Genomic DNA, 13,472 nt, shown 5'->3' on the forward strand with positions numbered 1-13,472 from the left:
AGACAGAGAGGCAGGCAGAGAGAGAGAGGGAAGCAGGCTCCCTGCTGAGCAGAGAGCCCGATGCGGGACCCGATCCCAGGACCCTGAGATCATGACCTGAGCCAAAGGCAGCGGCTTAACCCACTGAGCCACCCAGGCACCCCTATGATCCCTTTTCAATTGTAACTTGAACAAAAAGAATTTTTTAAAAAATTTTATTTATTTGAAAGGGAGAGAGAGAGAGAGGGAGCACAAGTAGAGGGGAGGGGCAGAGGGAGATGGAGAAGCGGACTCCCCACTGAGCAGGAAACCTGAACCAGGGCTTGATCCCAGGATGCCAGGATCATGACCCTGAGCCTTATTATCTCAGGGCAGATGTTTAACCGACTGAGCCAGTGAGATGCCCCAAACAAAAAGAATTTTGTAGTGAAAAAATAAGAGGGCACCTCGGTTGCTCAGTCAGTTAAGCATCTGCCTTTGGCTCAGGTCATGATCCCAAGGTCCTAGGATTGAGTCCTGCATCAGGCTCCCTGATAAATGGGGAGTCTGCTTCTTCCTCTGCCCTTCCCAGCCCCCACCACTCGTGATCCCTCTTTCTCTCTCTCTCTCAAATAAAGAAAATCTTTAATGAATAAAACTCTGAAGTTTGTTTCTTTTTGTTTATTTTTAAAGTTTTGATACTATTTGTGCATACTGAATAACCCTTTTTGGTTCTAAATTAAAAAGAAGTGATTCCAAGAAAATACAAATTTTTTAATATAGTTGTGGTGTTACTATCATTTTTGTCTTTTCCGCAAAGGTGAAAGAAGAATTCGTGTTCATACATTGTGTTTGCCTGTGGTTTCAACTCTGAATGAAGTCTTTCTTGGAGCTGATGTTCAAGCAATTTCAGGGTTATTGGCCAATATGGGTAAGAATCGTTATCGGCTATTGTAAATATTTCACAAATATAATAACATTAGAAAAATCCACTTAGTTTTTTTTCCTTTAAGTAAGTACCTTTAAAGGTTTCAGGGTTTTAGAACTTCTGTATGCCTACTAGGTAACTACTTGAATGAAAGGATCTGTTGCAGGTAACCTTATTTTTTAAAAAATTTTAAGAGCTTTATTGGGATATAATTTATATACCACTTCACATAACCCATTTTACCTAATACAACCCCACTGTTTATAGTATGTTTACAGAATGGCGTGGCCCTCATCTCAACCTGATTTTAGAACATTTTATCACCCCAAAAAGAACCTCATGCCCATCAGTAGTTACTGCCCACTACTCCTTCCTCCTTCCCTCATTGGTTTTAGGCAGCTACTAAACTGCTTTCTATCTCATAATCTGCCTACGATGGGCTTAAATATCATATTTTAGTTAATATTCAAATTTACTAGTGGTTATAGCTTTTTAATGAGTTCTGTAACCTGGATTACAAGAGACTTTGAACTGTAAAGATCTTTAGTCTTGGAGTCTTGGAATTCAGAATTAAAAACCAGTTTACTCTCACAGATAAGTTTGCAGCCTTGGCCAGATCACATGAGCTAGAAGAAAATTTACTGATACCTTCACTTCTTTACTTCCATATCAGATAGAGTTGCCTTTTTTGGTCTTTTTCAAATACATAGAACTTAACATCATTTTGATTCTTAATTTTTTTCTCCATTGCATCCATTTGCTTCACACTCAGATCTGTCAATATTAGGAATAATTACTCATTTCCTAATATTGGGAAATATTTCCTATTGGGAAATTTTTTTTCTTTAATGAAGCCTGATAAGGAATCCAACCCTGTTTTAGTCTCACATGCTGTTGAAGGTTAAAGATCTTGACCTAAGAATATGAGGATCACTACCTTTATATTTTGTTGAACTAATACTTTTTAGTAATCATATGGTCATTCTTATTATCTTTATTATCATCAACAAGAACTATATAATTCAGGCAGTATTTGTAGATTTAAAAAATTTTCACAATTTGCTCCACAAATATTAATTTTATTACTAAATTTCCTTTATCCCAGTATGCACATTTTTTTCACATTTTATCAAAATCGTAAATCAAGAAGTCTTCAATTGAAGTCTTAAGAGTTACTCTTGGGGCACCTGGGTGGGGTCAGTCTGTCAAGCATCCATCGCTTGGTCTCAGCACAGGTCTTGATCACAGGGTCATGAGTTCAAGCCCCTTGTTGAACTCCAAACTGGGTGTGGAGCCCATTTAAAAAAAAAAAAAGTTGCTGTTGACCAGGTAACAGTGGTCTTCTTTCTTGGCTATGTACAAATTTGGTTATAGCAGTTAATATCATTACTTTATTGATTGTATTTTTGAGACCACATGAATTGAGTTTAGTTCTAGTTTGAGAAGTCTTCAAAACAATAATAGTTCTTTTAGTATTTAAAAAAAATTTTTGGAAACATTTTTTTCAAGTATGCAGAAATGCATATGAACAGTGGCATGACCGATGATAAGAATCATCTAAGTAGCTCCCTGAGAGCTCTTTCAATAAATATAAAATTCTCTGTGAAGAGAGCATGTATGTTTAGTTACAGAGTTTTTTCTTTCTCTGGTATATAACATAAGATGGTGGATTATAATTAATAACATCTTAGATCCAGCAAGATACTATTTTCCCATTTTATAGATAAGCTCATGAAGGTTAGATTTCTTGCCATATTGTCATACAGCTAGGAAATAGAGACTCATTTCAGGGGAGTTTGGTTTTATTTTTCAAACTATGTGCTTTTAAATGCTTTCCTTGGCTGCTTATCTGTGTAATAAGTTAGAGAATTTATATAATAAAAAAAATTACATCTCTTCTATCCTTAACAATGGGGTAGCTAAATTTCTCTCTTTTCTCTTGTTTGTCCCTACCTCTGTCTCTGTTAGCTGTTGACAGGTCTGTGACTGCCAGTCTGAGTGATGCTCGGGATGCCCTAGTGAATGCTGTCATAGACTCTCTTTCAGCTTATCGTTCTTTAGTCCTAAGTAACCAGCAGCCTGGACTCATGGTTCCTTTTTCTTTGCGGCTTTTCCCACTCTTTGTGTTGGCTCTCCTTAAACAGGTAAGAGAATCAAAACCAGAAACTAAAACAGTGAAAATGTCAATAGCCCAAATTTTTATTCTGTGAACCACTAAACACCGTATGTATTACTTTAAGCCGTTTAAGTTTTCTGAGGACAGTGACTTTGACTCTTACTTGAACCTTGAAAGAATCTGTAACCTAATAAATTCATAAGATACTGATTTAAAGCATGTGCCGTATTTGTAAGAGATGTTCACCAAGTCATTGACATTATCAGAGATGTCAATGATCAGTTTTTCAGTTTTCCAGAACAAGAGCTCTATGTTTTATTGCTCATGTAAGAAGTCACACATAACATAAAACTCTTCTGGCTTTTTCCTGCTCTGTCCAGTATTTCACCCACATACTACTACTTAATCTTAGATTTTCCCTCTCATACATGTGCACCTATTTCCATGACCTGCATTATACTTTCCTATTCCTGTGTTTAAGTTTAAATGTTACCTTTCTGGCAGTTGCCTTTCCTTCTATGGTCTTGTAGAGTTTTTTATTTGATATTAATTACTTGTCTTCTCTGCCTGCCCTTTGCCCCTACTGCTGGTAGGTAGAGGAGGCTTATTTTTCCAGTATCCAAAATAAAATGTCCAAGCTTGTATACTTAGGGTGTAAAGTTTATTAATTTTAAATATATATTAACAAATTTTTAAATGTATCAATTAAATTTTATCAAAAAGCTCACGTTAATAAATCACCTGGGAGAGCATCCCAGATTCCAAAATTGATGGAAACTACAAAAATTGTCAATTTGTATATTTTTCTGAACTCCAGGATTGACTTGTCTGGTGTATGTCATCTCTTCTAGGGAAGAAGGGCAACCCACTCATCCTAATAGAATGGCTTTTGGATCAACTTCTAGCTTCTGTAGCTCAAATTATGTATTTCCACTTCTGAATATAATATAAATGCACAGAAATTACATAAATGTTTAAATTTTAATACTTAAAAATCTGAGCTTTTCTCTCCTTAGGTCTTACATTAAATATTGTCCTTTTACTGAGGCCTGCCTTTCCTGATCTCCCCATTTAGTATGCAGTGTTCTAACCTATATTCTTTACTTCTTTACCTAATGTACCTAACCTACATTCTTTACTTCTCTTCCCTCCCTTTTCTCCATAGTTTTTAACACTGACATATCAATATTTTGCTTATTTATTATTTACTTTTCCCTTACTAGGATTTTTTGTCCGTGAGGGCAAGGATTTTTATCTTTTTTGGAAAGTTACCACATTGTCCCATCACCTAGAAGAACAATTCTTAGTACATAATGGACTATCAGTAAATAGTTATTGAATGAATAAATAAACTTTCCTTCTTCCATTTCTCATTCTTTTTTCTTTCTTAATGACTATTAACATACTAATTTAAAAGATCTTGGGGCACCTGGCTGGCTTAGTTGGTAGAGCATGCAACTCTTGATCTCAGGGTCATGGGTTTGAGCCCCATGTTGAGTGCAGAGCTTACTTAAAAAAGAAATCTTAAGAGCCTTGGGGCCTCATTCTGGCTTCTTCGATAGAGCATGCCAGGTTATCAGTTCAAGCCCCATTTTGGAAGTAGAGATTATTAAAACAAATAAACAAAAAACTTAAGAGCCTTTTCCAATCTTTATTTATAGCACTAACACTTGTTTTAATATATCATCTCATTGCTGCTAGCTCTTTGCCTGTTTCTACAACTTTTCCATCAGTAGGAATGTTTACAAATTTTTTTTAAAAGATTTTTTTTTAGGTAATCTCTGCACCCACTGTGGGGCTGGAACTCACAACCTCATAATCGAGAGTTGCATGCCCTACCTACTGAGCCAGCCAGGAGCCCCAGGAATGCTTAAAACCCTACCCTAAAACTTCTAATACTCTCCATGAAGCTAATATATCTGTAAAACTCAGTACTTAAATATCAGTAAAACCTACTCTTTACTACTTTTATTCTGCTAATTAACATCCTCATTTCTATTACTATTTTTCTGGTTGATTTTTATAAACCTTTATTGTGTTGTTTAATTTCTCTAACTATGGGAGAAACAAGGATAGTTAACCACCATTAGTCATCTCCTAACATTTACGAAACACAGATCTTTAGTCCTTCATGTATGTTTTTATTTTATCATCTGCAGTTTAACTTTATTCTTCTCATGGTATTATTTAGATTTCTATATCACTATCCCTCTATGGCAGATAGAATATTTAGATCTAGTTCAGTGATTAGGAAACACCAGAGAGACCTAATGACTTTGCCGTGGTCATGTAATTAGTTTCTTTCAGGTGGCAGTGTAGCCATAATTTAATAGATGTGTGACTTTTTAAAAGATACTTAACAGAATCCATTAAAAGAATAATTAACAAAAACTTTGCTAATTCTGTCTGAAGATATTCTTTTAACATCTGATATTTGCAAAGCTTTGTTTATATTTATTATTAAATCCCCCCCCCCTTTTTTTAATGGGGGGTGGTGTTTTGTTACAGAAATCATTTCAGACTGGGACAAATGCACGTCTAGATGAACGCATTTTTGCCATGTGTCAGGTGAAAAATCAGCCCTTGGTTTACCTTATGCTCACAACTCATCCCAGTTTGTATAGAGTTGACAATCTCTCAGATGAGGTAAGATTGATTACTTTTTTAGTGGCTATTTCTTGGAGTTTTAAAGACCTAATTATTCTGAGTCCATTGTAGAAATGAGGAAAGTTTTGTTGTTGTTGTTTTCTAAAGATTTATTTATTTATTTTACAGAGAGCATGCATGGGGGGTTATAGTGGGGAAGGGCAGAGCAAGAAGCAGACTCCCTGCTGAGCAGGAAGCCAGACATGGGGCTTGATCCCAAAACTCCCAGAATCATGACCTGAGCCAAAGGCAGCCGCTTAAAAACTGAGTCACCCAGGCACCCCAAAGAAAAAATATTTAAATTGTAATATTATTTGCCCCTTTTTTTACTTCATTCTTTGCTAGGAGACTGGAAAACAGAGCCACTGATCGCTTATCTTCTTTCCCACCAGAGAAAGACAAGATTCTTTTTTTCTTTCACATTAGAAAGCCTTTAGGAAAAAAAAAAAAAAAAAGAAAAAAAAGAAAGCCTTTAGGGAGGGCGCCTGGGTGGCTCAGTTCATTGAGCGCCTGCCTTTGGCTCAGGTCATGATTCCAGGGTCCTGGGATCGAGCCCCGCATCGGGCTCCCTGCTCCACGGAGGGCCTGCTTCTCTCTCTCCCCCTGCCTATGGCTCTGCTTACTTGTGTTCTGTCTCTGTCTCTCTGTCAAATAAATAAATAAAGTCTTAAAAAAAAAAAAAAAGGGAAGCCTTTAGGGGAAATTTCTGAATGGCTCTCTTGAGTCTGCATATTCTTTGTGGTGGTTCCCACATGCCTTAAGGTAATGTGATTAATACTCCCTCTTCAAAGCTAAATCCTTAAGCTGGAGGGGGCATACCCCTTGATAGATCAGTATTTTATTTACTTCTTCTTTTAGGTAAGGTTTAATCAAGCACCTTAGTTTAAGTACTCAAAGTTTTTTTGGTCAAAAATTAATAGTTATGAATATTTAAAGGTATATGTGTGTGTGTGTTTTCAGAGAATAGTAGTATCCATTATAAATGAGAAATTTCCATTTCTGGCCTTAATAAATTAATGTCAAACTTAATAGAACTATTAAAATCTTATTTGCATTATGCTTTTATTCCTCCCACACATGTACACATAACCTAAGTCACACAGTTAGCCGTTATTTATTAACTAAATTCCAGACTTCATTTGGTTCTCACTGAAGTCATTTTTCTGTTCAGGATACATAGGTATTGGTTGCATTTATTATATTTTTTAAATAATAGTTAAGATCAGAAGTCAGTTTGGATTTATTGGGATTCAAAATGGGTTTGTTTAGATGAGTAATAAATATTTCTTCATCTTCTTTATATTTAAATATGAATAACTGTGATTTAGCTAAGTTTCAAAGTCTCGGGAGTAACATTAAAAAAATTTTTTTTAATTGTGATCGCATATTACCATGTCAACAAAAATTCTTGGAATGCAAAGATTTGGTCAGAGGCAAGGGAAAGCTTTAGTGCTGTAGAGTTTACAAGCCAGAAGTCTGTTCTGAAGGTGAAGGTTTGAGCTCGAGTTTGAAAAGGCGCAAGTTCTGTGTCCTTATTAAGGGCTGGTCAGCCTGAGGTCCCAAATTGCAACTTTAGGAGCAGAGTGACAAGCTGGATACATTTTCATACTTCTCATAGCAGCTTCAGGATCTGGCAACAGCCTGATAAGGTGTGTGGCGGGGGTCTGCAAATTTTGCTGAATTTTGTGTGTGCTTGCTACCTCAAGCCGTGTTGTCTGGTTTTGTTCCCCATGGGCATTTGGTCTGATAAAAAGTTCAGTTTTTTTTCCCTTGACATGAGGGAACCCATCTTGTCAGCTGTTGCTGTCTAATTATTGGGGTATTTTGTTCTTAAGTTGTATTGAAAAGCTGTAACTTTTTTGGGGCATCTGGGTAGCTCAGTCGGTAAGCCTCTGACTCTTGATTTTGGCCTGGGTCATGATCTCATGGTTGTGGGATCGAGTCCCACATCGGACTCCATGCTGAATGAAGAGTCTGCTTGAGATTCTCTCTCCCTTCCCCTCTGCCCTTCTTCTCTCTCTCAAATAAATAAAGTCTAAAACCTTTAATTTTTTTGCTTAATTCCTCAGGGAGCACTCAACGTCAATGATCGCACCATACCTCAGCCACCTATTCTTCAGCTTTCTGTGGAGAAGTTGAGCAGGGATGGAGCTTTCCTCATGGATGCAGGCTCTGTGAGTAGTCTGACTAATCTGGATCCTTGCCTCTGCATACTGCATACTGCATACTCTGCATACTGCATATCTTCATTCCCTTTAATATCTTTCTGAACAGATTATGTGCTATTTAATCTATACATTTTTGTATGAGCCACCTTCTCCCTCCATAGCCTCTTTTCATGATAAGCATAAATGTCTCATCATGGAAAATTATTCAGTTGAAGACTGTATAATCTCACTAAACGTACTCATCATTTTGATCTTTTAGAACATACTCAGTGGTAAAGGTGAGTCAGCAGTTCACTGTTACACACGTCTCAAAATGATTTTTTTCCTATTCCCAGGTACTGATGCTTTGGGTTGGAAAAAATTGTGGACAAAATTTTCTCAGCCAGGTTCTAGGAGTTCAAAACTATGCATTAATTCCACAGATTATGGTAAGACTGTTTTATCGTGATTGTGATTGTGGTAGACTCCAAGACCATTTCATTGGTCTATGACAGGGTCCTTTTAACCACTGATTTGGAGTAAGAACTGATCTAATTGCCAAATAAGCTAATGATTTGTGATTAGTGTCAGTTGGATTAATATATATTATTGAAGAAAGTAATAATAAACTTTGTCACCAGCTCTGTAATCACGGACAAGTCACTAAGAGCCTCATTTGTAAATTAAGAATGTTCTTGCTTATGGAGGAATAACTGAAATGATCCATGAGAAAGCATTTGTTAAGCTCTACAGCATTTGTTTGGATAATTTTTGATTTTAAAGTTATAATTAGGGGTGCCTGGGTGGCTCAGTTGGTTAAGATCTCCAGGGGATTCATACACATGATAAAGTTTGAGAAGCACTGTAAATGATGCTTTAGATATGTGACTCAAGTAAGTTGGATATTGCTGGGTTTTATTTAACAGACAGACCTTCCAGAACTTGATACACCAGAATCTGCCAGAATAATAGCATTCATCTCTTGGCTTAGAGAGCAGAGACCATTTTTCCCCATACTTTATGTAATAAGGTAAGTTGAATTTTTCATTTGCTAATAGTGAAATAGCAGCTTTACAAGGTTTACAATTGTTCAGCTTTACAAGGACCCATTTTGAGTCATATGTGACCTAATGCTTAGGCAAACCCTTCAGAAAAAAAAAAAAGGATTTTCAATAGATATTACTCATTTATTCTTTATATCCAGTTACTAGTAAAGAGTATGTTAAAAGCCTCATGACAAATCCACTTTATTTTACTATTACATTGTATCTAATGTATATATTTTTATCTTTTATTCCTCAGGGATGAGAGTCCAATGAAAGCAAACTTCCTTCAAAACATGGTAGAAGACAGAACAGAATCTGCATTATCATATTATGAATTCCTCTTGCATATACAACAGCAAGTGAACAAATGAACAAATGAAGATATTTGACTTAAAGTCATGATAATGCAGAACATCTGAGAATGTGTAATACTTTCCTTTTCTATTAGGTTTGTGGACTAATGGGATGATTATATGTTCTCACTGTGATTTCAACAAACTATAGCAAATAAAGGACCACAGCAGAGAATCAAACATGAAACTCTGAAATACTGTATTTTTCAAATCAAAATATATCTACATACATTTGACTGGATACTTTTTTTCCTTTGCTGCCAATAATGTTTGAGTTGTTATGGATTGAAATAGGATGAGACAATATTGCAGAGGCAAAGTAAATTTTGTAAAATAAAGACTTCTGTGTTTCAAATGTATATTTCTCCTTTTTTCCTGAAATTTTGGCTGCTACATTTACAACCTCACGAGACTGAGTGTCGCAGGGATGTTACAAATCCATTGATAATGATCTTTTTAAGATCAAAAAAATTTCAGAAGTAAATATATGTAGAAAAGCTAGACCCCATCTCCCACACCTGTTTTTGTTTTTTTTTAAAGGAAGAAAAAGGATCATCATGTTAACTAAAACCGGAGTAAACTAACTCTAGTCTAGTTTGAGAAGAATTTGAAATAATACAGTCAAGCTTTAAAATCTGTCAGTATTCTCTATACTTGAAGAACAAAGTCACTTTGATTTGAAGTGAAAACTAATTAAGTGGTTTTCTGATTTGACTGCAGAAGACTTGGTTGGAGCCAGTATCATATTCTGCAGTGAAAAGAATCAGCTGCCTTCATAAATACATTGAGACTGGCAATGATAATAGGGAGATGAGAGACTTTGGTTATCTTGATCCTTGAAGTGGGCTTTGTTTGGTTCATTTCTGCTCTGTGATATATAATAAAAGTGTTATATTGGTGAATTGATGAATTAAAGAAATTAAAGGTTTTTAAAATTCTGTCTCAAATGCATCAGTAACATTTTTCTAAAAAGTTTAATAATTGGAAGCCGCTCATTAGATATTTATTCTTGGATATTAAAACTTATTAAAGCATGAATGCTGCTGTTTGATTTGGTGGATATTAAGATTAGACAAATCCAATATATTGAAGTTATGGTAGAAGCTTGATTTCTGAACATGCTCAAGAGACTGCTTTTTTGATTGAGCCAGAGAAATATTATAGTCAAAACCATTGAGTGAATTTTGTTTACAAATAGGTAAATTATACATTTATATATTTAAAGTGCTGTGATAGGATATCTTTAAAGAGTTTGGCCCATTTTTCACAGATTCACCTTGTCTTGTATGAACTTCTTAACATAAAAGTTGTTCGTGTGTAATACCTGATGAAAATATTTTTGTTTCTTTGTTTTAATGGGTTAGAAAAATGTGTTTACAATCTTGGTCTTATATGATCACCAATAAAATAGTAACTTTCAGGTTTACATCAGTATGAGCTGACTTTAACTGAGTTGTTTGGGGATAGGGAAGAAGCAGGTCCCATTATATACACTACTGCTTACCTGCTGGGTCAGACTAATTGTTTGAATTTTATAGGAATATCATCTCCCTTAAGCAGTGTTAAGGTTTATCTTCAGGATGCGAGTGGCACATTAACTGGAAATTTTCTTGAAATCTGCTTCATTATTATTAGGAAACTATTTTCAAGTTGTAGCAAATTAAAATAAACTTGTATTTTGCCCTCTTTTAAAGAAACAGAGTCATCCTTGTGCACTGATGTTTCTTAAAATAACTAAAATTCTCTTCTTAATGTGAACTGTCAATGTTGACATTTGTAGGTCCTTTCTTAATAGTAGTGAACCACCTTCCAGAGGGAAAAGTTTGTGCTTCTAGGGACAGAAATCTTCCTTGTGCCTCACTTCATCCCTAAGTGAATATGACTCTTGTTATTGTCACATGCTTTGTTAGTTTATTTCACAAATTTACTTTAAAAATTTCACCTTAAAAATTATTTTAGATAGTGTGTAACATGTGCAATCCAGAATAATTTTGTAATAGGCAGGTCATAAAAAACAACTTTAGTTAAGATTCATAATATTTGTTCTCTGGTTAATGAGGGAATGAATGAACCTTTTGGAGAGAATGATATTAAGCAATTATTTTTTGCAATACTAAATGTGTTTAGTTTAGGTTTTTTTTTTTTTTGCTGTAGGGCACTACCTGCTATCTCATCTTGTATTACTTTTTGACGTAAAGCAACTAATATTTACACTATGCCATATTTTTTTTATTGTAGTTGTAAATTATGAATGATCCTTAAATTTTCTACAGATCTACAACTACTAAAGTAACAGACAAGGGCAATCTTGGTATTTAAATCTGAGCATGGCAATTCTACCATAAAAAGTACTCTATTTTTCTAATTTCTAGGATTTTTAAAATAACATTTCTGTACATCCGACATTAATATTCACTCAAGCTGTATACCATTTTAGTTTGCATATACTTCATTTTTTTAATTTAATGTAATGTATTAAGTCTATCAGACTGTTTTATGATAATTAGAACAAAAGATTTATTTCTTCTAATCAAAGATGCATAACAGCTGTTATCTAAGGGACCATCAAATGTGATTTCAAGATTTTGTTAACTATTTCAAATATAATCCTTATATAGAAATTTTAATTTTGTAAAGTAGTGTATAATATTGTAACATTAAATTCTTGTTCTCAAATTCAAATATGTATTGATCTTCAATGTGCTGTGTTAAATCTTGCTTCTCTTAAATATTAGAGACAAGATTTGTCTTCCTTTTTACAGTTTGTAATTTTCACTGTTTTATTCCTGTAAAAAAGTCATTTGTAACCCATGCAAATAATCGTTTGAACTGTGCTAACTTATCGATTTGGCTATTCAATAAAGTTATTGAAAGAGCTTACATATACTGACCTGTTACTTAAAGGGGTATGGATAACCTGCCAGTCACTGAATTGTGCCATGTTGTACACCTGCATTAATAAGTCAATGGAAGGCTTTGGCTGAAAGCACTTTGAATCTAAGCTGGTGTCTGGGAGGTCATAAACTAAATTCCTGATGCTCACTCCTTAATGATTGCCGGGTTTAAAATTCTAGGTTGAAAGAGGTTTTTGTTTTTTTTAATCTTGATATGTTTAAGATAGTACTCCATTGTCTTCTGGAACCTTTCGTAATTGATAAGATGCTTACTGTCAACCTAGTTGTTACTTTGAAGGTAAATCTGTTAGCTTTCAAGATTTTTCTTTTTTTTTTTTTTTTAAAAGATTTTATTTATTTATTTATTTGACAGATCACAAGTAGGCAGAGAGGCAGGCAGAGAGAGAGAGGGGGAAGCAGGCTCCCCACTGAGCAGAGAGCCTGATGTGGGGCTCGATCCCAGGACCCTGAGATCATGACCCGAGCAGAAGGCAGAGGCTTCAACCACTGAGCCACCCAGGCGCCCCTCAAGATTTTTCTATTATCCTTAATATTCTATAGTTTGGCTACTCTGAGTTTATAGTTTATTTCACTTGTTTTTCAGAGCACATTTTATTTTTATTTTTTAAGGATTTTATTTATTTGACAGAGATCATAAGTAGGCAGAAAGGCAGGCAGAGAGAGAGAGAGGAGGAAGCAGGCTCCCTACTGAGCAGAGCGCCCAACACAGGGCTCCACTCCAGGACCCTGAGATCGTGACCCTCACTGAAGGCAGAGGCTCAACCCACTGAGCCACCCAGGCACCCCTAAACATCTGACTCTTGATTTCAGTTCAGGTCTTGATCTCAGGGTTGTGAATTCAAGTTCTGCTTTGGGCTCCAAGCTGGGTGTGAAGCCTACTTAATAAAACAAAAATTAAAACTAAAAGAGGAGCACCTGGGTGGCTCAGTTGTTTAAGTGACTGACTCTTGATTTCGTCTCAGGTCATGATCTCAGGGTCATGGAATTAAGTCCTACATCTTCTCAGCACGGAGTCTGCTTGTCTCCGTCTGTCTGCCCCTCCCCCTGCTCATGCTGTCTCTCAAATAAATGAAATCTTTAAAAATATAATAAAAGGAAGATTTCCGCAACTATTTACAAAAGTTGAAACTAGTGCTGTCAGTGCTAGGTTTGGGGCAAACTGGTAAATTTTAAAAAATGAGTGGGTTTGCCTTCATAAAGTCCATAGTGAGGGAGACAAAAATTAATATAATAATCTTAAGTATGCACATCATTTATCAAGGAATCATACCATTGAGAAGTACTAGGAAGTTTAACCAATAAAATACAGAAACCCCACAGGGAAATGGTTCCCCAGAGATATGTAAACATATAACATGAAATC

General features: G+C 35.4%; 1 protein-coding gene across 3 annotated transcripts in view; it reads left to right on the forward strand.

Annotated features, from left to right (window-relative positions):
• The window catches only part of SEC24A (SEC24 homolog A, COPII coat complex component), a 63,695-nt gene extending 51,621 nt beyond the window's left edge, over positions 1-12,074 (forward strand). For all 3 annotated transcript variants that reach the window (XM_032837755.1, XM_032837756.1, XM_032837757.1), the window contains 7 exons: positions 779-889; positions 2,855-3,030; positions 5,511-5,648; positions 7,718-7,822; positions 8,152-8,244; positions 8,722-8,825; positions 9,098-12,074. In XM_032837755.1, coding sequence (XP_032693646.1) covers positions 779-889; positions 2,855-3,030; positions 5,511-5,648; positions 7,718-7,822; positions 8,152-8,244; positions 8,722-8,825; positions 9,098-9,212 — 842 coding nt within the window. In that variant the 3' untranslated portion in view covers positions 9,213-12,074. The remainder of the gene's footprint in view (positions 1-778; positions 890-2,854; positions 3,031-5,510; positions 5,649-7,717; positions 7,823-8,151; positions 8,245-8,721; positions 8,826-9,097) is intronic.
• The last annotated feature ends 1,398 nt before the right edge of the window (positions 12,075-13,472 follow it).

This window comes from Lontra canadensis, unplaced genomic scaffold (assembly GCF_010015895.1).
Source record: "Lontra canadensis isolate GAN:19392208 unplaced genomic scaffold, GSC_riverotter_1.0 scaffold99, whole genome shotgun sequence".
Classification (NCBI taxonomy): domain Eukaryota; kingdom Metazoa; phylum Chordata; class Mammalia; order Carnivora; family Mustelidae; genus Lontra; species Lontra canadensis.